The 27,894-nt window shown below is 39.4% G+C and overlaps 1 protein-coding gene across 1 annotated transcript; it reads right to left on the reverse strand.

Moving 5' to 3' along the window:
• Positions 1-1,609: 1,609 nt before the first annotated feature.
• On the reverse strand, positions 1,610-27,104 carry LOC136993334 (transmembrane protein 164-like). The gene is made up of 6 exons (XM_067304660.1): positions 26,587-27,104; positions 18,775-18,824; positions 16,879-16,945; positions 7,576-7,654; positions 2,214-2,314; positions 1,610-1,819 (listed from the first exon to the last, which is right to left on the reverse strand). Exons 1-6 carry the CDS (start codon positions 27,049-27,051, stop codon positions 1,613-1,615), a joined length of 969 nt encoding a protein of 322 aa, XP_067160761.1. The 5' UTR covers positions 27,052-27,104; the 3' UTR covers positions 1,610-1,612.
• Positions 27,105-27,894: the final 790 nt, after the last annotated feature.

The raw sequence follows: 27,894 nt of genomic DNA on the forward strand, positions 1-27,894 counted from the left end.
CAAGTGGAGTTAAAATATTTGGAGAAGTCATTTGCTCTCTCTCCAATGAAAATTTTGCTCTTTTAAAACAGGAAAGAAAAAAAAACCCACCACGCTTATCATTCTTACTTTTCTTCTTGAGGTATGCGTGACTGTACCTTAACTCCAGAATATATCTTCAGGTGACTGAGCTGAAGGAGGAGGTATGGTGGTTTTGTTTTATCTTACAAGTCACAGCCATGACAATGCAATGAAAAGAATCTATAAATTGCAACAAACGTCTGTACAACAAAATTCCTGCAGCCCTGAAATACAACAGTCTGCACAAACAATGGCCTTAAAACTAACTATCGGAATAGCTACAGGTCACGAGTTCCCATCTTGCCGCGCAGCCCTTTCCCCCTCCGGACGTGGCAGAGCTGAAGAGGTTCACCAGCTGACTGTTTATAATGCTCTCTACTTGCATCCCATTCTACTCCAAAACGTGTCAACAAGAAATTTAGTGCTATCTCTTCATATAAATGCAATCATACTAGTAAACTGGAACACTGCCTCTCCAGTAGAGGGTGGACTGATTTAACTCTGCTTTTTATACCTATACTTCTAAATCTGTATACAGAGCATATCAGAGCTGTAGAGAGAAAATAATTTAATTTTGTTCCCTCACTAACCACTCTACTGAGGTCAGTGCAGAGCACAGAGCAGGAATGTTTCAAAAGCTAGTAAGTTTAAAAAAAAAAATTGGATGTTCACATTGCACTTTGTATCTCTACTCCCGCTCCAATCTAAGCTAAATGTCAATAACCATCTTGTTCAAAGGCAGGTCAGAACAGTGGATGAAATACCTATTTTAGCCTAGATGTTACACGGCTTTTTGAAATAGTTTCAACCTGGTGTTTTTCCAGTCACTCAAAAACATCTCCAAAGCTTTAAGACAAATGGGACCTAGTTGGATATTAATCTACAGCAGCTTATAAATAAAGTAGCCGATTAAAACATAGTTTTTGTTTGCAACAATTTTTGTTGTTACAAATATTGTTGCAACAAGTTATTGTTGTTATTCTCCCATATTTTCAACCAGCTTAATGAAAATACAGTAGAACCTCATTGTTTCACACTTGTCACTGGGAGATTCAGTGTACATTTCTTCACTGTGACCATTTGACAACATTCAAGCACTAAGAGTTAAGCTAGGATGATGTACTTCAAGATATGCTCTGTTCTTATCAGTGATGAGTTATAATTCAGCTTTATCTCCTATTCCGGGATGTAAGTGTACTGATATTTAGTAGAAAAAAAGTCATAAAACGAGGCAGCACTGACACTCTCTTTGCTGGAATGTGGACAGATCCTGGGCCTAATTTTAAAGGGTGGCTTCGCAAGATTCTACTGTAATCTACACAAAATGTATAAAACACGGACCATTTCCAGAATAAGGCCACTAATTTTGCCATTGGCAATTAACAGTGAGAAACAGCAGTTAAAACACTCACTTGATTACAGAGGTGTTTTTGAGGCAATAAACTGTGGGAAGAAGTATAAACACACAGTCCTCTCATCCCTCCTCTTTCTTTTCCAGTAGGAGTATAGGTGTCTCTGCTTCCTGTATGTACCTATTCCCTGAGGAGAAATTTCAGTCTGTTTTCTTAGTGGGGAATCTAAACAAGTCCACGCTACATTTAAAGATGGGGACGGCGCTGTAAAACAGTAGCATTACAAGTTTCCCATGAGTCATAGTCATGACAGTCTGATGTCCAGATGCCCAGATTCGATACCAGCGCCCATAAAAAGGGTCCGAGATGGCTGGGCATAACATGTCGTTCAAATTCACTTCTGTGACCTAGGAAATGGACAACAGATTTATAAATTAGTAACATTTTGTGTTGCACTGATTCAGACACCTAAAATGGTAATTTTCAAATTACCAGAGTAATCAAAAGTGTTTAGCTGGCAATCCTTTGCTCACCATCAGTAGGCCAGCTTTCAGAAGGAAAGCAGATCTGAAGGCAGTTGTGCATTTAAGAGATGGATTTATACACGTGCATAGCTGATTTATACAAGGTTTTGCCACTACTTGTGAAACATGAGATACAAATGGCCATTAGGATGTGCAATTAAAAGTTTGTATTCAAGTAATTTTATCCATGGGAATCTGAACACTTTGAAAAACTAGTGAGTGTTTTTACTTTGAATGTACCTGCAAACTATCCATGTACTAATGCACATTTACTTACCAATCCCAGAATCTGCAAGATGCTAAAATGATATACGAACATAAGCCCAGTAGACAGAAGAGCCCACCAGAAATTGGAGAGTGGTTCTGGAGTGTCGATGCCTTGAAAAGAAAGGAATACATTAGTATTCAGCTGAATTACTGTGTCCAAACACTCATGGAAAATCCTCTTTTCTCCTCTAGATGTTGGGGTATCTGGTTTTAGCTGATAACCTAGTGACTACTGTTATAGTAATTAATATTTGAGAACCTTACTTCTTACCTGGAGCATCTGGATCAGTTTCTTCCCTCCTTCTGCTCCAACATTAAAACGTACAGTATATTAGCTCATTAAGCTTGCCTATTTTCCACCAACACCAGTGATTTTCACCTCATTTACCTAATTTTTCCTTCTAACACAGAAGTACTAAATGTATCTAAAAGCAGGTTGTTAATCGTACTCAGACACCTGCTCGTTATGGGAGCTATGACTTTAGCATGCACAGAACTAACCCAGGTAGTGGCAATTACTGCGCAGTCCTGTACTGGAGCGTGGCTTGATAGCCATTTCCTATTTTATTGTTGGTTGACATCTATTCAAGTAATTTGCACCAATAATGCATAGGAACAGAAAACCTTTATAAAGTAGTCAATCCATTAGTGACAGACCATGCTCTTAAGTGAAAATTGCTGTGGAGATACTCTCAAATATACCCTATAAACAATTTTATGTTCAGTAGATATCACAGATGCTGTAAAGTATTTGTCCCCCTCAAATGAAGCAGCAGGTACCACAGTATTTTGGGCCTCTCCTCCTGAAAATGAGTTTTGGCAATTTAGTGAAAAAAACACAATGTCACATGATCTAGAGTTTACCAAAGAAGTAAGAATACTCTAATAAAAGTACCTTCAGATGCAAGACTATTTTTAGAATTAAATAGTCACACATATAGCGAGAACAGAAACAGCTTACAGAGTTGTCAGTCTTACTAACAGACACGTTAGTAAGATGTGGGGAAAATATTACTTTCCTTATGACTTTAATAACCTAGGGACACACACACAAAAAAGATGCACACTGTCATGCTGTTCAGACTCTGTAAAAAGCTGTAGACTTTCAGACAACTATAAAAATACACTGTCATTTTTATCTGCCTTTGCCTGCTCTCTGCCCTGTTAGATATTATCAAACGTTGATACGTATATTCATTACTCGATGCCTTGTAGCAGAGACGGGCATATTCATATTACCCTTCACTAGCTAGCACATTCCGCAATAACCATAAAGATTCAATAGACTTCAGCATAGGCTGTACAAGCCTACTGGGGACTGAGAATAACTATGCACATGTGTAGGTAGCTATGACTACTCACTACACTAAAGCTGGTATGAGTATGCCTATGTACGGTATCTTATGAAGGAAAAGGCAAATAACTCCTTTTCCCTGCTTCACCGCACCACCATTCAGTCATGCATGCTCTCTGTTTTAAAACCACCAGAGGACTGCTTTCTCCATCCTTATTGCCCTTTTACAATCCTTTCCTGCATTTATTTTTCTGTAATTTTGGCTGTCATGCCAGGTAGCTACAGCAAAATCAATGTAATTTAAAGAGAAATTTCTGAAAGTTACAATATTCTTCCCAAAATTACCTGCACTTTACATTCTAAAGCAGTAGAGCTATCCATTGTCCACTGAAAATAACACAGCGGCTCCGTTCCTAGTCAGGAAAGAGCAAGAAGTTGGTTGTATACTTGAATGACAGCGCACGTATGCACCCCATATATCAATCGCTCTCACTGTGACTTTAATAAACAACAACATTATTGTAATTTTACCCAAAATACAATTGCATACCATTGCTGTGATTTGATGCAGCCATGACAAAGAGGAGCAGGGAAGCTACTTTGAAAGCATAAGGCAGCTTATAAGAGTTCTTTTCCAGCGGGCGGATGAAGGTCAGAGGAAGTGTCTGAACTACAAGCAAAATCCAAAGTTAAAAGTGAACTTGATATGAATAACGGAGTCCTCTGTAGTTAAAGGGAGAAAATTCAGACTCGTCTAATACTTCTAACATACTTAGCAAGTATGATCTAAGAGCTGGGGGGTATCCTGTTTACAAACTAGTACAGAAAGCTTTACTTAAATAGCAATGATATTAATTAAACTCTGCTACCTGAAAACGTCGGTAAGATGGCAGATACATGATACCACCTGACGTATGGTTTTTCATTACAGATAGTGAGGGAGGAAGCAAGTAGCTTTGGTGTCAGAGCTTAAGCGACCACAGCTCTATTACCAAAGTACCAACTTTAAGTGACCTGGTCAAGCTATACATAAACTTTTGTGCTGCCTCCCCAGCTGTAAAGAAAATGTCATTTGACTTGCAAAGTTTTTAGTGTTGTCTTTGCAGTTTTAGGTGCATTTTTAACCTAGATGCAATATACAAAATAATACTTAAATAAGTTAAGCTATCTAAAACAGCTCCCAGGAACTGGCAGAGTAGTGCTATACCATATTTGTTTTCACATGAACTCACCTGGTTGACATTTACTTATGTTATTTCAGAAGTATTCTATAAAGCCTGAGAACAGATGGTACTAGACTAAAGAGGTAAACATTCAGAAAAGCTAGGATTCAGAGACCTTGATATTTGGGGGACAACTTAGGGGCCTACATTGTTTCACTAGGCAACGTGTAAAACTCTAAAATAGACAAGCGGTCCTAGCTATGAAACAGGCTTGGAGGAAGAAGGCAGTCTTTAAGAGATTAAGTAAATTGCCCAAGATTACAAAGCAGAGCAATGGCATAGTTTGGCTTTGAACCCATGTTTCTCGTATCCAGCTCGAACAATCTAGTCAGAGAATCATGTTTCAGCAGACACTTAGGAGAGCTGTTCAGGTTCTTCCAGCTAAGAATTTTGCACTACTACATCCTCTTTTTTTTCTTGCAAAATTAAAAAAAAAAAAAAGTTACTCTCACACTCCACAGACTTCTGATCTCACCAAATAATAGAAAATCCCCCTCGCTTGCTAGACTTCACAATCCTGAAAACAATAGTATGATATTCAGCAGTGTCATTATCCAGACATCGAGGGACAAAAAGGAAACAACGACCTCCACACAGAAACATTTCAGAGCGATCTGGATTCCCACATGTGTTTTGGGATACTAATTTTAAATTCATATCTGGGATATTCTGTGAACATTTCTCATTAGATAAATAATCGCTACAGATTCTACCTCTCTGCAACAGTGCTATTCAACAGATGACTGTTTAACAGGCCAGGGTGATCTACTTTCCTTAGCACACAGTCTGTTAACAACGGCATACAAAAAGGAAAACTGAGATCCAACTGAGAGGTTGTTTGAACGGCCTGCGGTGGGTTTGTCACAAGCTATTTGCTGCTCACATGGGAAATCAATTTCGATATGTAGCGGTGAGCTTCGCCATCTCTCTATTCACTACGAATCACAGGCAGTTCTTATACGGTATGTTAAGCACATTCAAAAAAGTTTAATCCGACTGCCAGTCTGGCACTAATCTCATTCTCAGAAACGCTCATGCCCCAGACAGTTGAGACCATTCCAGATCAGGGGCATCCAAGTAGGCTGTATATTTGCTCTTGTGTTGAAATAGCATGGTAATGGATATTTCAGTTTAAACTTTATTATTTCAGTAGCGCTGTTGGGAAGGACTTAATATGGATTCAGGAGATTTGGGTTCATCATCTGCTTCTGCAATAAGAACTCATGTGACCTTGGACAAGTCAAATAGTTAATTCTGTCATCTAGGCAATGGAAGTGTGGCTTTAAAATCTAAAGATCAACAAGGAACAGAGACTACATTTCTTTTATACTTTTTCCCCCATGAAGTCTTGTGCTAGTTCTAGTGTCCTTACTAATTATTTATTTTTATTCAAACTTCTCAAAAAATAGGCTTGTGAAAATCTTTACAGAATTTAACAGAAACTAATACTCTTTTGTATTTCCATCTAAGCATAAGGTAGTAGAAAATTACTCTTCTTTTGATTGCAAGCGGAGATTTATTTTTTTCCCCTGCCCAAAATACAACCAAATCAGTTTACTCTCTCCACAGTGTGGACAACCTGGGTTTGAATTGTGAATTTTGCACACCCATTTTAACAAAGAGGATGCTGGAGACTTAGCTCCCCCTGCAGTCTAATATGTCTGAACCATACAACGACGCTGTTTGACACTGAAGTGACACTGATACAGAGGCCTCTGACTAAGCATAAAGGATATTCCTGGAACTTCAGGTACATCTGTTCACACATCAGATTGCTCCATATGCTGGAGATCTCAAACTGTAAGAAGGATTATCACCTGAACTCTACTGCTAAGGAGTAGCCACATATTAACTCTTATTCCATACCATTGTGGAATGATACCATTTGCTCACAGCACAAATATGTGGCTGGCATATTTCACTAACAAGAGACAAACAGAATGATCTCTGAATTACCGTACTTCACTTTTTCTTTGGATCATTTTTTACTTCACTTCACTCAATAGTCAAGAACAAAAAGAAGGTTACAAACTTATAGTATAGTAAGCGCAAAGGATTATAAGTGGCGGCTGCTGCTGTAAAACACAAGAGATTCACCAGAATGAAACAGGCTGAATTTGTTCTGAGCATGTGCTAAATTGTATCCCACTGCTTGGCATCACATCCCTAGGTTGTCAATTGAAGCTACTGAACATCCAGACCATGCATTATGAGCTTCTATTTCCTAAATGAAACAATGCAGCTCTGCTGGACAATGCGGCTGAGGGCACATCAACACTAGAGGGGGACAAAGCATCGCGCTTGAGGAACACGTTCTACATTACCTTCTCGGGGTGATGATTAGAAAACCCCCTGTCGGCGCAATGGTTTAGGATTCCCACACTTACTGCAACAGTACAGTAAAGTGAATGCAAGATAGTAATCCTGTTTGAGCAGACAACAAGCAAGCTAGCCTATTTTACTAATGTGTGCCACTACAGTTCATTAGAGCTTCAGAATTCCAAGAAATTATCTAACTAGCTGATTAATATTTACCTGGGATCTAATGCTAAAAAGAGATCTTTTCAGCTCAGTTTAAGGTGCAGTACTTCCCAAGAAACATCCAAGAAGGCAAAAGTCTTGAAAACAACATAAGCCTTTGGGCAAAAGACCATCTTTTTATTCCCCTAATTCAGGGCCTGACGCTGTTATCCAGGATGGAACTCCAACATATCACCAGAAGCTATTAAGTAACAACATACAAAAGAGTAATATATACTTCAAGAAAAAGAGCAAAATTTGTGGTAGCCATTAGGCACATCTTGTTCCATTGGGTGGGACGAATTCAACATACAAAGGGCAAAGTGCCAACCTACCTCCTTTCCGCAGCAGATAGATGGGCACAACATAGAGCATCACATGCTGGATGTAGTAAATTTCCATTTCAAATGGGAGCTGAGGAATAAGGAAAACATTTGTAAATATTTTTCATTATTAACACCTGAGTCACAAGGAACCATTTAAGAAGGAAAACTGCTCCTCATGCCCCACAAGAATCCCTTCATTTAAGTTCTTCTGTCACCTGTGTATATTAACAAAGTGATGACAGACATTAATGGTCAGTGCTTTGAAAACGCAGCTATCTGTACCCGTCCCATCCTCCTTGCCGCTAACACAATACAGTGCTTCTAGCAGAGAATTCGCAAAATTAGCCAGCAGCACAATAAAGGAGGAATAACATAAGATAACATAAGCTTGCTCTCTTCCTTTTCCTAGTTAGCATAAATTACCAACAACAATGCAAAAAAGCAAAGTAATCAAACACCCCCCCACATGGCAGCAGCCTATTTACAAAAAAAGTTAACTGCTAGCTTGCAAGTGATAGAAGGCTATAAAGCAGATATTTTAAAATCATTGTAATGAAAAATAAGTTATTGCTGGGAGAGCCTGTGCAAAAATTTTCAAAAGACCTGATTTAGCAAACTGCACACATGTGCAAAACTACTGCGCTTCTCTTAAAACCAACAAAATTCAAAATAGACGAATACCAGTCAATCTTCAAGCTGCAGAAGAATGCATATAAACAAGTTACCTGTTAGCAGATGAGCAATACCTGATTTACCACTAACAACTTTTGAGAAATTACTGTTAGACATTTGTCTGTTTAGTTGAATTCATGTTACCTCTCACAGGAGAGGTCAGACAGACTGTGCTAAAATAATACTGTTCTAAAATTAACCTGAACCAGAGCCCAACTAATTCTAATTCTAGCTCTGTACGAGTTAGAAAAAGTAATACACTATATCTGAAAGTTATTCCCATCTCCTGTAAGTGTTTTTGTCTATATCCATTTGTTACAAAAAAAAAAAAAAGGTTCAAACTAGACCATAACACATTTAAAATTGAACAATGGCAGGAAAAATTCAAATTCAAACTTCAGAATCCAAGTTGTTGTTGCAGTTCACTTAAAAGGCTGAAAAGACATACTTTTCTAATATATTTCAGATGTGAAAATTGGACAATACCCTTACTTGAGTCTGAAATCTCACAGGAATAATGCAAAGCCAAATCATTAGCTTTGGTTTAAACGCAGGCTCATTTTAAATGCTAAAATGCTAAAGTGACTCCGGATGCAAGTATTACTATCATGGCTTGTCTGTTCAAAAAAAAAAAAAAAAAAAAAAAACAAACCCCAAAACCCCCACAAAAAAAAAATCTGCATCAGCAGAAGTCAGAGATGGAAACAGTTCAATTTTCTTCCTAAATAAGTCAATAAAGAGCAGGTAAATACTACAGTGATGTTTTAAAGTCTACAATTTTTTTAAATCCAATTTTGAATGTAAAAGCTGTTAAACCCAACAGCTGGATTCCATTAGTCCTGGCATCCCCCAGCTGAATACTTTAAACACTATCAGTGTCCTGATTGCAAACTCCAACATGTTCAGCCAACTCTTGGGAGAGTAAGCTAAAGGATCTTCCATACAAGCTGTTGGGTTAACTTGCTCCAAGTATTCTGTATCAAAACATAAAACCAACCAAGATAATAGTATGCAAAAGCAAGAACTTCACAGAAATCCTGAAGTTTCTTCAATATTAATCTTTCTTTTGTCTCCTGTATTACCTGTTGAAAGACACCTAGGGCAAAATAAGGAAATCAAACAAGAAGATTTGAAAAGAGGCTAACGCAGCTTTAGTAATGGAAAAAAATCCCTGTACCTCTCCCAGCTGGAATACGCACACTTCAGAAACAATAGCTCCTAATAGAAACAATACAACACGAGGCACTCCGTCCCTGCCAAGGAGCCTTCTCTAGGATCCTGTGGTTTCATAAGGGCTTCTGCACTCGCCGAGTTGTGAGGGTCAGTTACACAAACATCACACTCAGGACACTTCTGAGAACAGAGTAACAGTTATTTTGCCGCAGTAATGTGGACAGTAACTTTTTGTGTAAAACAAAACTACATTTTTTTGCTGTGAAAGATTGATTGTTCTGAAGCCCGGCTAATTATGCAAGTGCATTTCCTGGTATGGAACTGACAACGCAGACTTCTCCGTACAGCCAGGCACTCAAGCTGTACAGCCAGGCTACAATAAAGAGAAAAGAACAAACACAAAAGATTAACTGTAAAGTGGTACAGAACAACTGACTCATCCGGCTCTAAAGGTCTGGTGTGTAAATTGTTTTATCAATAAACACTCATTCACAGATAGCAGATAGGTATCTTGAATGTGCAACAAGAATTTGCAAGTGGAGACAACACAGAAAGGATCACCCGTCAATCCAGGATTTTAAAAACCTCTTCATGAAAACAAATCAGCAGTTTAGAATGTGATCAAGTTTGAGATATCCAAAAATCAAAGCAACACTTATTCACAGAACACAAAGGAGCTCAGAATACTGCCTCCTGAGTTAATTCATCATCAATTCATTTGATGGTATGCAGCTGCAAAGGCCATGAGGATCTAAATCCAGACTCCAACAAACTAAAGTAGACCCTTGCCACAGGCCCCAACAGACGTGTCTTCTCCCATCAGATGCCTTTGGTGGAACACAGCAGCCACTCTCAAGAGCAACAAGGAATTCCCTAGTAACAGACCAATGTCTTGATGGTATATTTCTTTATCCACACCCGTCCCCACATTCAGAAACACTGAACGTTCACTACCAAGATGGACCACTCTGAAATCTGTATATTAATTTTCAATCCGTTTGCTGACTGTTTGCCCTAAACTCCTCTCTCCCTTGCAGGCTGCTAGCATCACTCTTCCTGCATTTCACCTTGTTTCCCTTCTCAGGGCATTAAAACTAATAAAGGTACAAGACAAAATGACAAATTATCCATTTCTTCTACTAACTCATATTCTAGGCTCTTAACAGTCTAAATGAACACAGAGTACAGGCTGCCCTGTTACTCAAGATAATAGGTTCTTTTCCTTTAAAGGTTCCTACTCGAAGAAAAATCTGTTCATTGTCCAGTCACTGGTTTTAACATTGGTATAAAATCGTGCTATGTTCAAAACACAACCTAATACTGACATACACAATTCTTCAAACAGGCATACAAAATCCAGAGTACTATGTCAGCATATTTTGAAATAAACATTCAGACTATTCAGTTTTTACGTTTTCTGATGAAATTTTTGTTAGAAGATATATACAGTGTTTTGTTTTTCCAGGAAGAGTTCGGCTCAAAGTAGCCACATCTGCTGCTTGCCCCCACATCAGCCCAGTATGGTGCAGATTCAAAAGTGCCACATTCCCAGGAGACTTGCTAAGGGCTCACTGGAGACGTACCAAGAATAAATAGTGAGCAGGCAGTAAATTTTCATCCCAGGAACAGGTAAGTTACGTTCAGTGGTCTAGCTAAACTCTTAGCAGCCACTTCTACTGCTTGTGAGACTGCAGAAAAGAGAAACTATGTGATGAAGGATTAGAACTCGTCTCTGTCTTTTATCTGAGCAAGAAAAGTCACAGCCATCAACAGCAGTCCTCTGAGCACGTAACGGATGCCCTAACTTAAACCAGCTATTGCCCTAAGGAAACAATTAGGTCTTTCCATTGACTGCACTAAGATTTAGAAAAAGCTCTTCAAAACTATAGGCTTCTGGGCTGAACTCTATTCGAAGTGCTGATATTTAGATGCGAGTTCCTCCCTGCCCTGCAAAGTGTGGCAACTAGTGTAAACCCACTTCAACTCAGCAGTTGGTTTTCAGTGGAATAGGAGGTTGCTACTTTGCTCTATTTTCTGAAAGCAGTACTCCTCCCTCTGTTAATTATTTATTCCTTGGTTTTATATTTGCAACAACAGCTCAAGCACCGTGTTGTGCAAGAACTCTCCCTCCACCATCCCCTACAAAGACTGCAGGGTATGACAGAAAAAGGGACAAAAGTCATTCAACTCTGCCCTTTTCTATAGCACACCCAGCAGGAAGGCTAGGTGTCTGCAGGAAACATCAACTGGCATTCTGTACCAGTAGCTTTCCTAGACACAGTCAGTAACCCAGATTCATAACTTATAATTAAGGACTAGTTTCCTAGACAGGGTCAGTAATCCACAAATAAACCACAAGCAGATTTTTAAATTTAACCTGAAAAGCAAACCACAGTATATGGGAAATGGGAGATAGGGGCTGTGTGTGTGCGTGTGTGTGTGTGTGTGTGTGTGTGTATATATAGCTGTACAATGCAGAAATCATGGGGCAAACAGCTACTAGGCCCATGTAACAGATGTTGGTTACTTCTCAACATACTCAGGATAGCAAATAACTTACTTGGCAGAGGAGAGACAGCTGCCAGAGAAGTTTAGGAGAATGGTCTAAGGACAGACATGGAAGTCTTTAAAAAGAAAAAAAAAATCCAAAACAAAAACACAAGTGGCCTTCAGAAAACAGATTATTTCCAGTCCTGCTAGGACTCATTTCTCAAGCAGACATCCAAACTGGCAAGTAGCCAAGAAGTTGACCAGGGCTCAAGTTACTGTTACACTATTCAGCCAATTTACAGCTCAGGCACCAGTTTGTCCACCTGGCATAGATCAGATAAGGGATTCCCACATACCTGAGTGAGGCAAAAATAAAGATATGCTAATGTTGGCATTAATGTCAACAGCAAAGCCACTTAAAATAAGTGAGTAACAGGGTTGTAGCTAAGTATCAGGCACCCATCCGTGTGACATCTGTGCTAAGGTCTCAACCAGTTTCCCCAGATTTTATTTGCAACAATTCCTTTTCTTATATTTTAGGGGCAGCTTGTTGCATTCAGATTTCCTGCCATACACCTGCTTGTCTGTAACTGATACAAATACATATTGACGAGTGTCATCCCCCCCACCCAAAAAACCCTAATCTCAATTTCAAGTAGGCATCTGCCATCGTCTACACAATCCAGTCAGTAGAGAGAATTATAATATAATCCCTTAAGGTAGCATTAATTGATCAGTTCTATCCAGTTTTATCTAGTTCTCATTTTCAATTAATCCTATGAGGGTGGGCATATATACACAGAGGGAGAGAATCAGAATCTGCATCTGCTACCAAAGGGAAGTGTTAGCATGCACAAGCACAGTCATGAGATTTATAAAGAGAATCTGTTTGTGCTGAAGATTAGTAGAGTTAAGACATGGTGGAACACAGGACTAGGAAAAACACCTTGCTACAGGGATGGAGGGGATCAGAAACATAACAAAACAAGAACAACAACTATATTTTTACTAGTATACAAATGCCAGAAAATCCAGCTAGGGCAAACCCCCAGGATTCCAACTCATGACATACCCAAACGCTGCTAACTTGAGAGGGAATTTTTTTCTTGGCCTGTCACTACAGAGGATGAAGCTGACCAAGAAAGTTAGGAAAATGCAGTTGTTCAATGCACTGCTGAGCTCAACGGTATGCGTTTATTTTAACTTTTATTAGTGTTTTCCTTATTTGACCAGTGCTAGATTTGATGTTTATTGTATCTCATAAAAAGGCATCCCAGTCTCCTGGTCACTCAATCTGATCGTACAAACCAGCTTACATGTAATGACTCTAGGGACACAATCAGGCATCTGTAGAACTGAGTCCAAGATAGAAGATGTCAGTTTGGTACAATCTCTCAAGGTGATGGGAAGCAACAGTCTCCTGTTTCCTTGATCTCACTGATCTCAGAACTCTCTCCCACCTACCTGCCCAGAAGCATGATCTCCCTCCCCCACTTTTAAATGAGTAGTTGGGTCAGGTGTCCAGCTTCTCATGCTCTTACTTTCTGCCAGACACTATCTATTACAACTCTTTACAGATGTAACTAGCTATACAAATTTTTTATATCAACCATGTATACAGTAAAATATATGTCTTAAAATATCACAAAACTGAAATAAAAAGTTGAGGCATAAAATGATGACCATTCCTGACTGAGTCAAAAGCTTTTCAGGAAGGCATTACAAATCAGAGCAGAGGAGCAGAGAGCATGGACAAATTTATTGCGCTTTTTTTCGAACTTCCGACTAAGTGTTAAGAGTTATTCAGTGCTTTCAGGAAAATGTCATTGCAGACAATTGCAATGACAGTTATAGAGCAGAATGCGTGTCTACCAAGAGATAATTTGGGCCAAAGCTGCAGTGCTATAAAACATCACCCATATTATCTTGTGCCAGAAGACACACAGAAAAGAGACCGGCCTAGCAAGCAGCTGTTAAGCCAAAAATATCTTAGAGCTGTATTTATTCCAAAAATATTTTCTCTTGGACATAGTCCTTTGGCTCCTCTACCTCTAGTTAAGGGCAGAATTTTATATAAGTAGTCTGTATTTTTCCTGTTCAATCACTACTGCCCAAATATAAATGAGATCTACTATAATATCAGAGAAAATACAAGCTAATGATTTATTAAAACATTTCAACATTAGTATTTTAACCTTAAAAGGTTACTCCTAAAAATCCGATAGAAATCAGAAAGCTACCTAATTTGAAATATGAAATGAGAAGTATTCGATTATCAAGAAATCATATTTGAATTTTTCATTTAATGCCCTTTCTATTCAGCAGTAACTAGTTTTAGGAAAAACAATTGCAAACTGAAAATAAGCATTTCTAGTATGAAAAAGAATATGTGTAGTTACCAGATTAGGAAGGACAACCTAAATCTTGAAGAAACTCTAGGCTTACGCTACTGAATACACTGAAATCTGAGAACGATGATCAAGCCTTCTGTGCATGTGTGTCTTATGCTGTATGGAAGATTATTTCTAACGTGCAAAAGCCTACAGATGAATGCCATTAATATCCTTTCTCTGGTAACTAAACCATGTCTCAGTGCAAAGTTTCATAGTCTTAAAGAAGGGAAGGAAGAGACCATGTACAAATCCATAATAAAATCTTCAGTTTTCAGGTCTCCTAGCTACCAGTGTGGCCAATCAACATATCATCCATAAAATTCAATATGGAAGCAGATTTTTATACTTAATCCTACTAAGACTGTCAAGATTTGCAAATGGACAACCACTTGTAAGATCTGCAATGGCAACTTCAGACTCCAGTAATACAGATAAGTAATAATCTTGCTAATAATATAATTAATTCATATGCTATACAGATACAGATATGAACATTTTATCCAGACACCATATATATGTAAGCAGGTAAAGTTAAGAGTGAACACTATCTTAGAAGAAACATTTAAATAACTGCAACAAAAAAAATTCTTGCAAAGAAGTCAAAGGTATCTTTACTTGAAAAAAAATGAGCAAGCATGTGTACATACATACATACGTACCCATATGTGCGTGCATAACAGCTCTTAAAAATAATCCTTAGAAATATTTTATCCGGCTCAGATTCAGGACAACTTTTCTTAGCATTAATTCTTGATAGGTTTGAGTATTACTAAGGACACCAACAGGCTAATTTTTCTTCCAGAAGACAGGAATTTTGTGGCAGTTTTGAAAACTTGGAGGAAGAAACCCTGCTGTGCCTAATTTGGGGGGAGAGCAGGCGACAGACACCAACAACACTGGGCATTTTCCAGGCCTGAGGAATCTCCCATACTCACGTGTACCCATTTCTAGTTGTTTTAGTCTCCCACTACAGCATTTTAACCATGGGCCACATGCTCTCCTTGAAGCTGCTTTCAAAGCCATCATGTTCACTGTCAGTTTAAAGATCAAGGTGGAACCGACAAAGAACTTTGGTCTACACTTCCACTCTCCACGTTATTAACTCTCCACATGGATTTATAAGCACAATCACAAAAAATTCCAAGACTAGTATTTTGGATCCATTCTAGTGACCTGTACCAGGAATTTACAGGCTGGTAAAGTGGACTGTGAATTTTCCTAAAACCAAATATATTTACTTAGCATTCACTTTGATCGTAGGAGGGCTGTTATGTGACTTCACTCAGGAAAAAAGCTTATTGATTGAGGTAAATAACTTGAAGCAAAAAATCTAATTCAAACTATCATCTGTAGGACTAATAGCTCCCACCAGGCTGAAATAAAAGACCATATCTATAGCATATTCCAAGGCTTAAATGATGCTGACAGGCATACATCTACTAACAATCTAGCCTGCTTCAGTACCAATAATATCAAAACTTTGGCAGCAGAGATTTCAGCACCAACTATACAACTCGAACCCTGAATATGCCCTTGTATTAGCAGCCTACACAAACTGCATTGCCACATCTTCACTGGTCTTGCTTGCCAAAGTTTCCTAGATTAAACCTACCCTGGTTACGATACGATGCCACGGCTACATTCCTGAATGCACTGCTGCCACCCTACAAAAGAGCTTAGACTTTTGAATTAACCTAATCATGTGAAAGATATAAACTACTTTTTTTCATTAACTTTTTTCCCCCATAATCAATTTACCCCGTAAAACACAAGGACAAAAGGTAGGGCAGTGTAGCAACCGACCTCCAAAAGAAGTCACGCTTGACAGCTCCATCTCACAACTTAGCCATTCTACAGCCTAACCTTCTTTTTACACTTAAATTTTATTTATAGTTTTACATGCACCTGCTTGAAAAGAAACTAGTTCTTCAGTTTCAGGCATTCAATACCGTTGTCTCAAACACCGTCAAAATACTTACAAAGAAAAAACTGCATTTCAGAAAGCAGTTTGTTTGCTCCAGCAATGTAGAAGAAACACCTTTTAGATAGCTTTACAAAAAGGACTGGGATGAAGAAAGGCAGCTACTTGCAAGTGTTAGTAATCTGACTACCATATTCAAAGTGGCAAGTTCTTCATAGTAAAAGAAGCAACTCAGTGATAATCTAGTACTTCAGAAAGATCTTAGCAAAAGAGCTAACTTACCTGCTTTGAGTGAAACACTCTCATCCCATCATTTTCTCAGTGTCTTAGATATCTCTTCAATACACAAATCCAGCAGGTATTTATAGATCACTCAGATTCATTATGCAAACAGTATGTATCCTGCTGAATTTAATTAAGAGGGAGGAAATATTTGCAGAAACAAAGATATGGGAATAAAGAAGTTTTCCATGGCCAGTGAATTTACATGCAGCAAGAAATTTTAACTGTCAGAACTTGCTTAGTATTTTAGAAGTATACCTCCCAAACCAAATCTGTGTCATTTAGCCACCTCTAAAGACAGCTCAAGCAAGGGTCAAGCACATTTCTAGAGAAAGCGTTGTAGAAACACACACAAGAGAAGGAAAGGTATAGTACACTCACCAGACGCGTGTTAACAACAGGAAACAGCAATGCCAAGAGGGCCCCATTTAACATATGCATCTGTAACCTTAGAAGAGAGATGAGACATTATTTTCACAGATTGGAAATGAAATGCAAATTTTTTTATGTAGTATGTCATATGTATATGTTATGTATAGTTATGTAGTATTTTATGTAGTATGTCTTTCATAAACGGTAGCAAGAGATTTGAGAAAATTCTGCTGGCTTGAATTTGAATAAAGCCACTGTTAACTGCAATAACCAGGATAAAAACTCTCTTTAAATAAACATTTAAATAATTTCCTGAAGTAGGACTGCTTTCTAGAATGAACTTTGGATTCCTAGATGGTTTGGACTGCCTGTTCATATTAATCCTGTTCATGGTCCAGGCTGCTAAATGGTTGAAATTGTGCTGTTCATTTTGCTTTCAGAGCTTAAAATAGATATTTGACGAAGTTTTTACTTCCATCCAACTCCATAAACGTACGTGACATCAAACTAAAGCTTCAGGAATTTGGAAGAAGTCTGATTTTTGAGTCACTTAAATAAAAGAAGAATTATATTTGTCAAGATGCAACAGTGAATCCCAAGAGAAGAACAGGGAAAGAAAGTAGTATTTAACTCACAGTGCTGTATTTCGTACAGCTTTCAGTCCTCTCTCCCTGAACCACTGTTGCATCAGGTGCACACAGAAGTAAGGTCAGAACTGTTTAAGTTTACTTTATATAAGAGATAAAGTAAGGCATAAAATTCATTATACAACCACTGCCTGTCATAAACTCTATTAAAAATTACAAAGTTTGTAAGTAACTTGGGGGGGGGGGAAGAAAAAAGGTATTACAATTTCAAAACAGTTCTTCAAATGTCATTTACACATCAGGACCTCAGAAAACAGAAAGGCTCATTCTGAAGAAGAACAAATACTGCAGCCTCTGCCCTGCAACCAGGCCTTTGCAAATGCATAGTAACTCCAGGATTTCCTAGACACCAGACTTACTTTGCACGCTCTCTGAGATGAAGAGGCACTAGTACTGTATCTCTGTATTCAGCCTACTCCCTGCCCAAATAAGGAGCAGCAGGGAAAAGTTGCAGCCAGACAGTAGCACCTCCAAAACAATTCATGAGGCATGCCCCCAGCATCATATTTTCCAGGCACTGCCTAGACCAAGACAAGAAAGAGACGAGTGAACTGTCATGGTGGCAACTACAGCCATTCCTGATTATCATTCTGTCTGGGAAGTCCCATGACCCTCCCCACAACATGACTAGTGGTACCCCTATCATGCAATGCACGTGAGAGAGGGCCTTTGAGAACAAGAACTCTAAGACCCTATAGGCACAAACCTGTTAAAAGTATGGGCTGTTTACTGGACTCTACTGCACTAGTCCATTAGACCACTTCCTAAAATTAGTAACGATAAGCAATATTATAGAAAAGATTGCACACATTTGAGAAATAGCCAAATCAGTAAGAATTTGCTTTAACTATTTAACTTATCTCCACATTTTAAAAAATAGACCCATACTGTACATATGGCCTTCCATGAAGATCAGCTACTAGTTTTCAGTGAAGATAATCAGAAAGTACAAGGCACATGACATAAATTAAACAAGCCCATAGGTTAATCTGCAGAAGGACACCTGTGCTCTCATCAACTAATGGATGTTGTTAGTGAGACCAAAGCCACCACCAGTACAAAAGAAACAAGGGTAAGTGGACTCAGCACCCACAACTGAAGCCATGATCCTTTTCAAGGTCTCATCTTTCAGTCCAACCAGTATGTCTTTCTAACTAAGGGCTGGATGCATATCTTAATATTTTATGACTTAAGCCATGATCAACTTCTAAAGCACATCATGCAAGTAGACAGAAATGTAGCAAGGACAAGGCATTACCTGAGAAGAATCATTGCAACCCGGCACGGAGGACAGGCAAGAAAAAAAATCTGAAACATTAGGAAAAAAAAAAAAAAGAAAGAAATTAATGATACAATCTTATTTAAACTCTATTTTGTACATCTTTCTTCCCCAGTTTTGTATGTCACAGATCATTTCTAACTAGAAGGACTGTTTTACAGCAGAGCTGCAAAAGACTAAAAATCATGAACAAATTAAAAGGTCTAACATTACCTACATATACAAGGATTTAAGCAGTATGAGCAGCATCTAGGATTCAGCTTCTGCCAGTTCCTAAGAAGCAAGTCAAACTCTAGTCCATTTGAAATTCTGTCATTATTAAATATATATATATATATATATATATATTTAGATATAGATATATCTAACTCTCTCTCAGGGCTTTTTGTAAAGCAGATTACTGTATTACCAATCACTTAGATCTTCAAGAGCTGGGTCCTGCGCTGCTGAGGCAAAGGAGAGCTTTGTCATCATAAATGCTTGGTATTCAGCACAGCAGGGACCTTATCATGACCGGAGGATATCTCAGTATCCGTTCTATGGATAACCTTAGTAGTCATCTTTAAATACGCCTGTTGCCTTATTTCCATAGAGTATTTTTGAAGTACTGTTTAAATTTCACCAGTAATTAACTAGCTATTTCCTAAGATGAAAAGTAACATAATGCAGTGTGAGCAGCATATATCTGTTTCTTTTTATAGGCCAGACTCCTGTCATAAATACAACCTGGTTTAAATCTTTATGTAATAAAATATTGTTGATTAGCAACAGTCTCCCATCCAACTTTCAAGGATAACCGTCATCCTTTGATACTGTTGTCCAAACCTCTCACAGCAACTTAAAACACTTCATATCAGCAAGTTTTACTCAGAATACAAAGAAAAAAAATGTGCAAGTGTTCAGTGCTAAATCCTCCCCCCCTCCCCCCACCATTTTTCTTTAATATTGCCCACTACTGGGAGGAAAGGGTGGGGGGGAAAATCCTACCTAGTTTAGTCTGCTCTGTGAGAGAAAGTATTTCAGTGAAAAATGGATCATGCTTTTTTCTTTGTTTCTAAAAGAAGTGCACAATAGATTATTTCATTGTCAGGCTACTAGTCAAATCATTAAATCCCTTCAAGTGAGAATATCTGAAGAACATATCTGCTTTGGGGACAAGTTGGATAAATTCAACAAACATATTTCTTTGAAGTGCTACAGGGCCTACCTGGCCAGGTAACTGATAGATGTTCAAATTAATTACTATCAGGTCATGTACTTGCTACAGCAACAATAGAAAGGTTGAAGCCTGGATCATTCTATTCAGCCCTTGTGTCTAAAAGGGCCTGTTATTACCATATGAATAAATGTGCACATTTCAAATATTTTATTTCCAGTGCAGGTTCCTAATATACAGCCATTTATTTCTCTAATCAACTTGTATGTTTTAATTCAAGTCCATCAGTCTCAATAACAGTTTAGAATGTACACACACTCACAGGAAAAAAAAAAATCTTTTTCCTTAGTCGTACAGAACTCTACAGTCTTCTATTTAAAAAGCAAGGCATTTCAACTCATCAAGGAAGGTTAAAGAGTAAGCAAACACAATGGATGCATGATGACAATCTGCTAGTTGAGGCTTTCTTTGCAAAGGCAAAAAAAAAAAAGTATATACCACAAAATCTTATGTGAGGTCTATATATCACCTTACACATTAAGGCCCATATGGCTTCTGGGAAAAGTGTCCAGCACTTACTAATTACATTTCATTATTCCATCGTTTGATATTTTTGCAACAGACTGTCTACTAACTAGACTAAAGTTCCTTCAGCTGTGGAGTATATCCCTTCTGTGGTGGACCAGAAAATTTTCCCCTCTGTGGGGACCATAAAAATTTTCTGCAGGTCTTTTATAATACCTAGTTTTTCCCATGCTCTTTGTATATATTAGTCAAACTTTTTAAACATTCCATGAGATAAGGCACTTAGAGTCCTACTAGTTTATTTGAAGCTTTAAATTCAGGTATCTTATGATTTCCTTACATTCATAAGTATGACAGAAGAGAGGTGTTACATTAGAAGCATTGTTCATACTTAAATGAAGAAAATTCTACTCCTCCAGTACATATTTTATTTTTTCTTTTTATCTCCTACATCTTAAAAAATATATATATTTTTTTCTCTGTGTACACAAAATAATCAAAACAGAAATGTGTCTTAATCACACCAGTCATTTATTTTTCTGACTGCAGAGCACTCCAATTACTGAACAGCAGAGGAAAAACTAGAGTACAACTCTATGTACCAGCTGAATCTTAGTGTACCAGCTGAATCTCACCATTGTGGTGAAACAATAGCAAGTATTTAAAAAGTATGGTCGTAATAGTTACAAAGATTGAGACGAACACATCAGCCTAATCAAAAATACTTTACTGCCTCAGAGACAGGCAAAAAAGAGAAAAGGATTCACAGCTGCTCATTTTCAGGTCAGCTCTACAGCAACACACACAGTTTCAGGATTTGTGATGGCAAAAGAAATATTTACTATTTTGAGCATGCAAGTCCCTCTGTTATGAGGGATCTTTCAGAAAAATGTGCTTGACTTCCATTTTTGGAAAGGATAGCAGGGAATTTAACTAGAATGTTTATGTTAAAACTTAAAGACAGTGGAATAGATCTTCAAATGTTTCAGCTTTAGCAATTTAATATCAAGCACTCTCTCTCTAAATACCTACTTTCCATGATAAATAAACCTCACCACCTCTTAAAAGGAACGCTTTACAGACCCCTTGTATCAGATTTACAAAAGATTATTTCACAGAGTACATTTAAACATTAGAGAGCATTATCATTCAGCTCACATAGTAATTAGCAGCCTGAAAATATCTCGTTCACAGCAGACACTCATAAGCTCTAACATATTGAGTGTTCACATACTCATCCCGTAATAATATTACGTTTCACTTTCATACTGGAAACACCATCCTTAGCCTTTAGGTAGAAAACAGCCAAGTCTTATAAACTGAACAATATCATATTAAGTTAGTGACATGGCTGTGAAGAGTACCCAGCTTCTGTTTTCCTGGTGAAACTCTGAAGGTTTTACTTGCTCAGACTAGCAGAGACAATAGCCCCCATCCTAGCTGATACGTTGCAGACACAAGACAACATCTATTTTAAAGTACACTGAAGGAGGCTCTTCCACACACGTTTTTATCTGATCATCATTGCATACATTCAAGGCAGAATAGCTAAATTTTCAATTTAGAAAAAAGCTAAAGAAACAACCTCAATATCCCTCCTCATTTTGCCAGATGTGTTACCCATTACATTTTCGCATGTTACAAAGGAAAAGAAGGACAAAAGAATTAACTGGAAGCCCAAAATGTACAAAGTAACATTTTAGAGAGGAAAAATAAGCTATAAAACATCCATTGTTTGACATGCTGAATTCTGGGCACAGTTCTAGTCATTCCCTTCCCTCTCACTTCTATACACACACCACTGAAAATACAGCAGATTTGGGAAAGGGTTACAGAAGTCAACAAGAACGATCAAAATATATTGAATAGCTTCTATACATGGATCAACTTAACACATCAAGAATCTTCAACCTGAAAAAGATTTTGGGTGATGGGAGTGAGAGAAAGAGAAGATACAAAATCGTGTGTGGTCTTAGGACTTGTTATCCGCGCGTTTCCTTAATGCGGGCACAGCACTGCGAGTCAGGATGCTTGAGAGACAGAAAGCAGCGTTTCAATCTTTCACCAGCACAGGATCAGGAGATTCGGAGATTCTTTTCAAGTAATAAACTACAAAGAAATTCAAAACACTGGTAAATCTGCAAACTGAAGTTCACTTCAAGCCTGAGGACCCAGAATAAAACAGAAGTCAGAAAGCCAGTCAAATTCCTAGTTGCTCTGCAAGACCATAAATATCGTCCATCCCCATGGGAAATATTTCTGGCATGAAGAACTGCACGACCAGCACTCCCTCTGCACAAGCCCAAATACAAAGGTCACACCAGAACACATGATGGGTCAGCAGGGCTGTTATAAGTTGTAGACTGTAAGGAAGAGGCAGATTGCACTGCCTAACTATTCGTCTACTGAGAGGAGACCTGAAAGAGACTAAACTCATGGTTGCATTGAACCAACCCAAGAATCAGCCTATTCCACATTCCATTTCTTGAGCCATGCACCAAGAAAGAGGAGAAAGCTCCAAGTGATAGCTGTAGGTCTGGGACACACTGCAAAGAAGGAAAAGGATATTTTCCCCCCTGCACTAATATGCTTAAAAATTTTCTAGAGTGAACATGTACGTGATCCAGTCATTCAGTACTTGATGGAGTTTCCAAGAAATACCATGTCTGAGTTCCTTAAACATCAGAGATCATTATTTTCTTAAATCTAATTTATTAGTCATCTGCATTACTGTGGTAGGTAGTAGAGCCTGTACGTAAAAGGACTATTCTGAAGACCATATCAAGATAATATTGCATGAGTTCATTCAGGAAAACTCCTGTAATCACAAACAGGATCACGTGAGAGACTACAGAGCTGCACAGGGATCAAAAGACAGAAACATCATGACCTAGAGCAAAACGTTTCTTCCTTTGGACTTAGATGCACTGTTCTCTCTACGAAGTAAACAGAACAAAGTCTATAAGGATTCACACCACTGTTAAGTGAGGTCAATGGAACATTTCTTTCCCTTGTGTATCAATCCTCTCCTCCCATGCAAAAAGCACAGAGAGATGAAAGGCAGTCTTCACTATTCCTATGGTAATGTATGAGAGGAGGCATTCTGTAGGACTTCAAAATTACTTTCAACTCTTCATTTGTCAACTAATCCAAAAGGAATATTTTGCAAAGTATGCCTTCCCTACCTTTAATTTCCTGGCAGCATTGACAAGATAGCGATATGTAGCTATCACAAAGTATTACATTTGCCCTCCACAAATTCCTGTTAAGTTCCTTCCCTTTTAATCACTGGAAGCAAGCATAACCACTCAAAGGAAATAAGGAACTGGGAAAAACAGGTATTTTGTTTTATAAATTCATTTTTAGAAGTCAGAATTTACAAAAAAATTACTCCTTGACATTGCAATAATATCTCTAGGTAGAAGTCAAAAATAACATTCATGGAAAAAAGGCTAGATATCCACTGAAATAAAGTGGTATCTTGCAGCAGGTTTAGGGGCTTTGATTGATTCTATCAGTTTTCCTAGGGGCAAAAATATTAAAATGCATCCACATCTCAGAAGTGTGAAAAAAAATCTAATATTGGAACAAACACCTAAAATTCACAGAAGACTGCAACTTTATGAAACCACAATGAACTATGTTAACATTAACCTGACAGCTCACTTAATACGAACTAATTTTCTAATCTGCATGCACTATGGTAACCCCTAATAGTATTTTCACTTCTTGCACTTTAAAGCATTACTTATGCTGCAATTATCAGATCAATTTTGAGATATCAGAGGTTTCCATTATTTGATTTTTCCAGTTCATACAGAAATAATTTTATTCAAACAATCTTTCACAGTTTGCAAATCTAGACTTCAGCAATGCGCAAGCGCGCCAGTATGAGTTGGAAAGAGGTGAAGAACACAGTCAGACACACCTAGTTTTCTATTTTCCATTTAACTGTATTGCCAGATTGGACATGGTAAGAAAGGAAAGGAATTGGGGGGCGGGGGGGGAGGTTATTTGTTTGTTTGTTTGTTTTTTAATCCAGCGGTGCCTCTTTAGTACATTTGCTATGAATCACTTTTGGTGGAGGGGGAAAAAAAAGGCCATGATGCAAGCAGATTTTCCTAAATCAGCATTATTACAACCCCAGCATACTCAGATGTTGAGAGAAACTCAAACTTCAAGATGTAAATGTCCCAATATGTTGCTGGGCTACTACCTAGAGTAGCTAAAATTTACTACTTTATTTCTGCAGCTCTTGCATAACTTATGTTTTCCATGTTATGGAAACTATTAGGCTCGCTGGCCTCCATAACAGGGTCCGACCCTAGGTTCCTGCTGAGGCAGAAGTTCGAAGTCAGACTGGAGAGAAATAAAATTTAGTGATACACGTGCGGTAATTACAGCTCGAGCTGGGGGCCTCTGAAGAGGGACCCCGAACAAAGAAATCCCCGGGCAATTATACCCTTACAATCTAAATTCCCCACCCCTTAAGAGATAGTTTGGACCAATAGTAATAGTTAGGTCTGGGTTCTTCCCCTTCTTCCTTGGGCCCCTTCATTGTCTCTAGGCAGGCTGTTTCTTTTCTTATCTTCAAGGTTGGCTACTCCTGCTGTCCATGTAACTTCTTTATCCCTCCAGCTTGAACCGGCTCTGGGGCCCCCTTTTACTTATCTAGGTAAAAATTCACAGCCCGAGGCCTAAGGCTTCAGCAAATTTAGCTACTAATGCTAAGCAAGTTATGCTAAGCAATTAATTCTAGACAGCTTCAGTCCAATATTCTCTAACATCCACTTCATTACCAATACTGACTAATTGATTGCACAGCTATTGTTACCACTTTATGGACAGCAAGCGTCCTATAGTCCTATGAGCTAACGTTGCATCACTGCTAAGGAATTTACATACCCTACTAATTAAGTTCTGGAACAGCAAGTTAATCGCTGTAAATGTCTTGAATATTTCTGTAAGGAGCTTGGTTTTCCCCTCTTAAAAGGATACCCGTCTTCCTTAGACCTCTGGTACAACAAGAAAAAATGTTACCGTTCCTTTTTCAGGAAATACTCTCCAGGAGTGAAAGTAAGAACTGGCTTGATCTGATATAGCCTAGATCAGTTGCCTCAGATCCTTTGCCTTCTGCAAAGGGAGACTGAGAGTAAGAACTACATTGGTTTGATTTTTATTTGTTATTGCTATTAGACAGATGTTTTTATTATGGCAGCTTTTATGAAAGTCTTTTTGACATTCTTTTATTAATTTTTGAGCTTAAATTTTGTAAATTGTCCAGTGTTGAGGCTAGAGCAGTAGAGAAATTAAATAGAATAATAAAGGAGTTTGGGAGATGTCAAAAATAATTAGTCTCAGTGAAGGTGACTTCTAGATACATGTACAGGACTATTGGAAAATATAGCTCGTATCACAGATATCACAGTTCAATAATTGTTTATGAGTATTTCCATTATTCCAACAGCTACACAAACTGTATATTAAAGTGCATCTGCAAGCTAGACACAAGTCATTAAGTTACACAGTGTATCCACAGGTACTCAGCCAGCCCGGTTATTTCATCCCACAGACAAATGTGACACAGGTAACACTGATTTCCTTACCATTCGGCTTTTAAAATTAGAAAGTCAAAATCAAAATTCTGCACAAGCAGTAATTCATTTCTTCAACAACTTCACAAAACACATTTGCATCCCTGAAAAAAGCTTACCTGAAAAACTTACCTGTGAACTACATAGGTCCTTTAGCAATAGCCTGCTTTCATTAAGTTTGGTGAATTGGTAAATTGGTAAATTTTACCACTACTGTCACTGGAAACAGCATTTTCTATTTTTGAAGCAATAATCAGGTAAAGGTAACTAATGAGAGTTTTTATCTTTTGCCTTTCCAAGCAGGAAGTCTGACATTAGTATTTTCATTTGACTTTTGTTTCTTCAGAGATTTCAGTTCAGCCAGTTAAAAACTAAATCAGTATTAAAATGTTTATATCAATTCCTGACATTTGTACCCTTGCTATGCACTTTTGGTCCACAACTGACTATATAAAAATACTGCTTTGCAAGTATAAAGCTAAAGCAAACTTCCTGGTAATCACACATGGGCCTTACCTGCATCATAGTGACCACGTGACATGGATTCAGCAGGTAAATGACAGTCTTGGTAGCAAACTTGAACCCCACCTCCAGCCCAAAGACAAGACAGAGAGCCACCAGTAGCAGACTTTTGCCCAAGCTCTCCTGCTTAGCCTGGGGCTGCTGTAGCAGATGACCCTCCAGCTCCCTGAAATGCAGCTGCCTCAGCTTCCACAAGGACAGAAGGATCTCCACAAAACCCACACTGAGGAAGACCAAGCTCTCCAGCAGACGCTGCTGCCCGGAGAGAAAGGCAGCACACTCTGGCCCTCCATTGCCAGCAAAGTTGGGGTCCACCCCCCCGTACAGCCAGCCCAGGAGGTTACGGAGGCTGTAACGGGACATGGTGGGATAGCGCCTCTTCTCCTCCCCGTCACTATCTGGCAACAGGTAGGAGCAAGATGGAATCAAAGCCAAAATGCTGTCGGGCTGACGAAACATGAAAGGTAAGGACGTCCCCTCTGTAAACTCCTTCCCTCCCGAGCTTCAGGAGAAGCCAGCAGCCCAGCTCAGAGCAGGGCTAAATTTGGGGGTTTCCTCTTGACGCCAGGACGGTAACTGCAAGCAACAGCCTGCAAGGGGAGGTGAAGGGGGTCACTGAACGGCGCCGCCAGCCCCTCGCCCCCAGACCCACTACCCTCCCACCCCCGCTAACGCCCCTCGCTCTCCCCCGCCTGAACGTTACAGGACTGCCCTTCTCCCCGGCCGGCACCACCACGCGCCCCGCCCCGCGGCCGCCTCTCTCCCCTTACCCGGCCCCAACGCCGTCCTGCTCGGCTCGCTCCCCTCGGCCTCGGCCTCGGCCTCGGCCTCCCCCACCTGCGCCCCCCGCCCCTCGGCAGCCCTGCGCGGCCAGCGGCGGCCGCTGACTGGACGCCGAGCGCCCGCGATTGTCCGCCGAGCGCCCGCTGATTGGACGCCGAGCGGCCCCTCGCCCGCGCGCCCAACGGCCGCTGCCCGCGCGCCCAACGGCCCCTCGCCCGCGCGCCGCGGTCGGCGCCCTCAGGGCAGCGGCAGCGGGGGCGGATAGCGGCTCCGTTAGCGAGCGCGGCTCAGAGGCGGGCCCGGCGCCCCCCGCCACGGGGCTGGCCCTGGCGGGCGGGGAAGGAGGAAGCAGTGTTCCCCTCAGCGGCGGCGCCTACAAGCCCGAGCGGCCGGGCTGTGCCCACCGCTACCGCGTCCCGCGGCTCTCCCAGCCCCTTCCCAGTGCCGTAGCATCACCCCGCTGACGTGCCTGACTCGCACCGAAAAATGGACGAGCCCCCTGGATTGGCTGCGCTCGCC

The sequence above is a fragment of the Apteryx mantelli genome, chromosome 14, assembly GCF_036417845.1.
Source record: "Apteryx mantelli isolate bAptMan1 chromosome 14, bAptMan1.hap1, whole genome shotgun sequence".
Taxonomy (NCBI): Eukaryota; Metazoa; Chordata; class Aves; order Apterygiformes; family Apterygidae; genus Apteryx; species Apteryx mantelli.

Bases quoted from the DNA above. Each gene is read 5' to 3' on its own strand.
- LOC136993334 (XM_067304660.1), bottom strand. From the start codon at position 27,051: ATGTTTCGTCAGCCCGACAGCATTTTGGCTTTGATTCCATCTTGCTCC. The intron at 7,655-16,878 runs GTGAGTGTACTA...CTTATTCCTCAG, and splicing joins CTGTTGTTAACACGCGTCTG to CTCCCATTTGAAATGGAAAT. The intron at 1,820-2,213 runs GTAAGTAAATGT...TCCATTTCCTAG, and splicing joins TCTTGCAGATTCTGGGATTG to GTCACAGAAGTGAATTTGAA.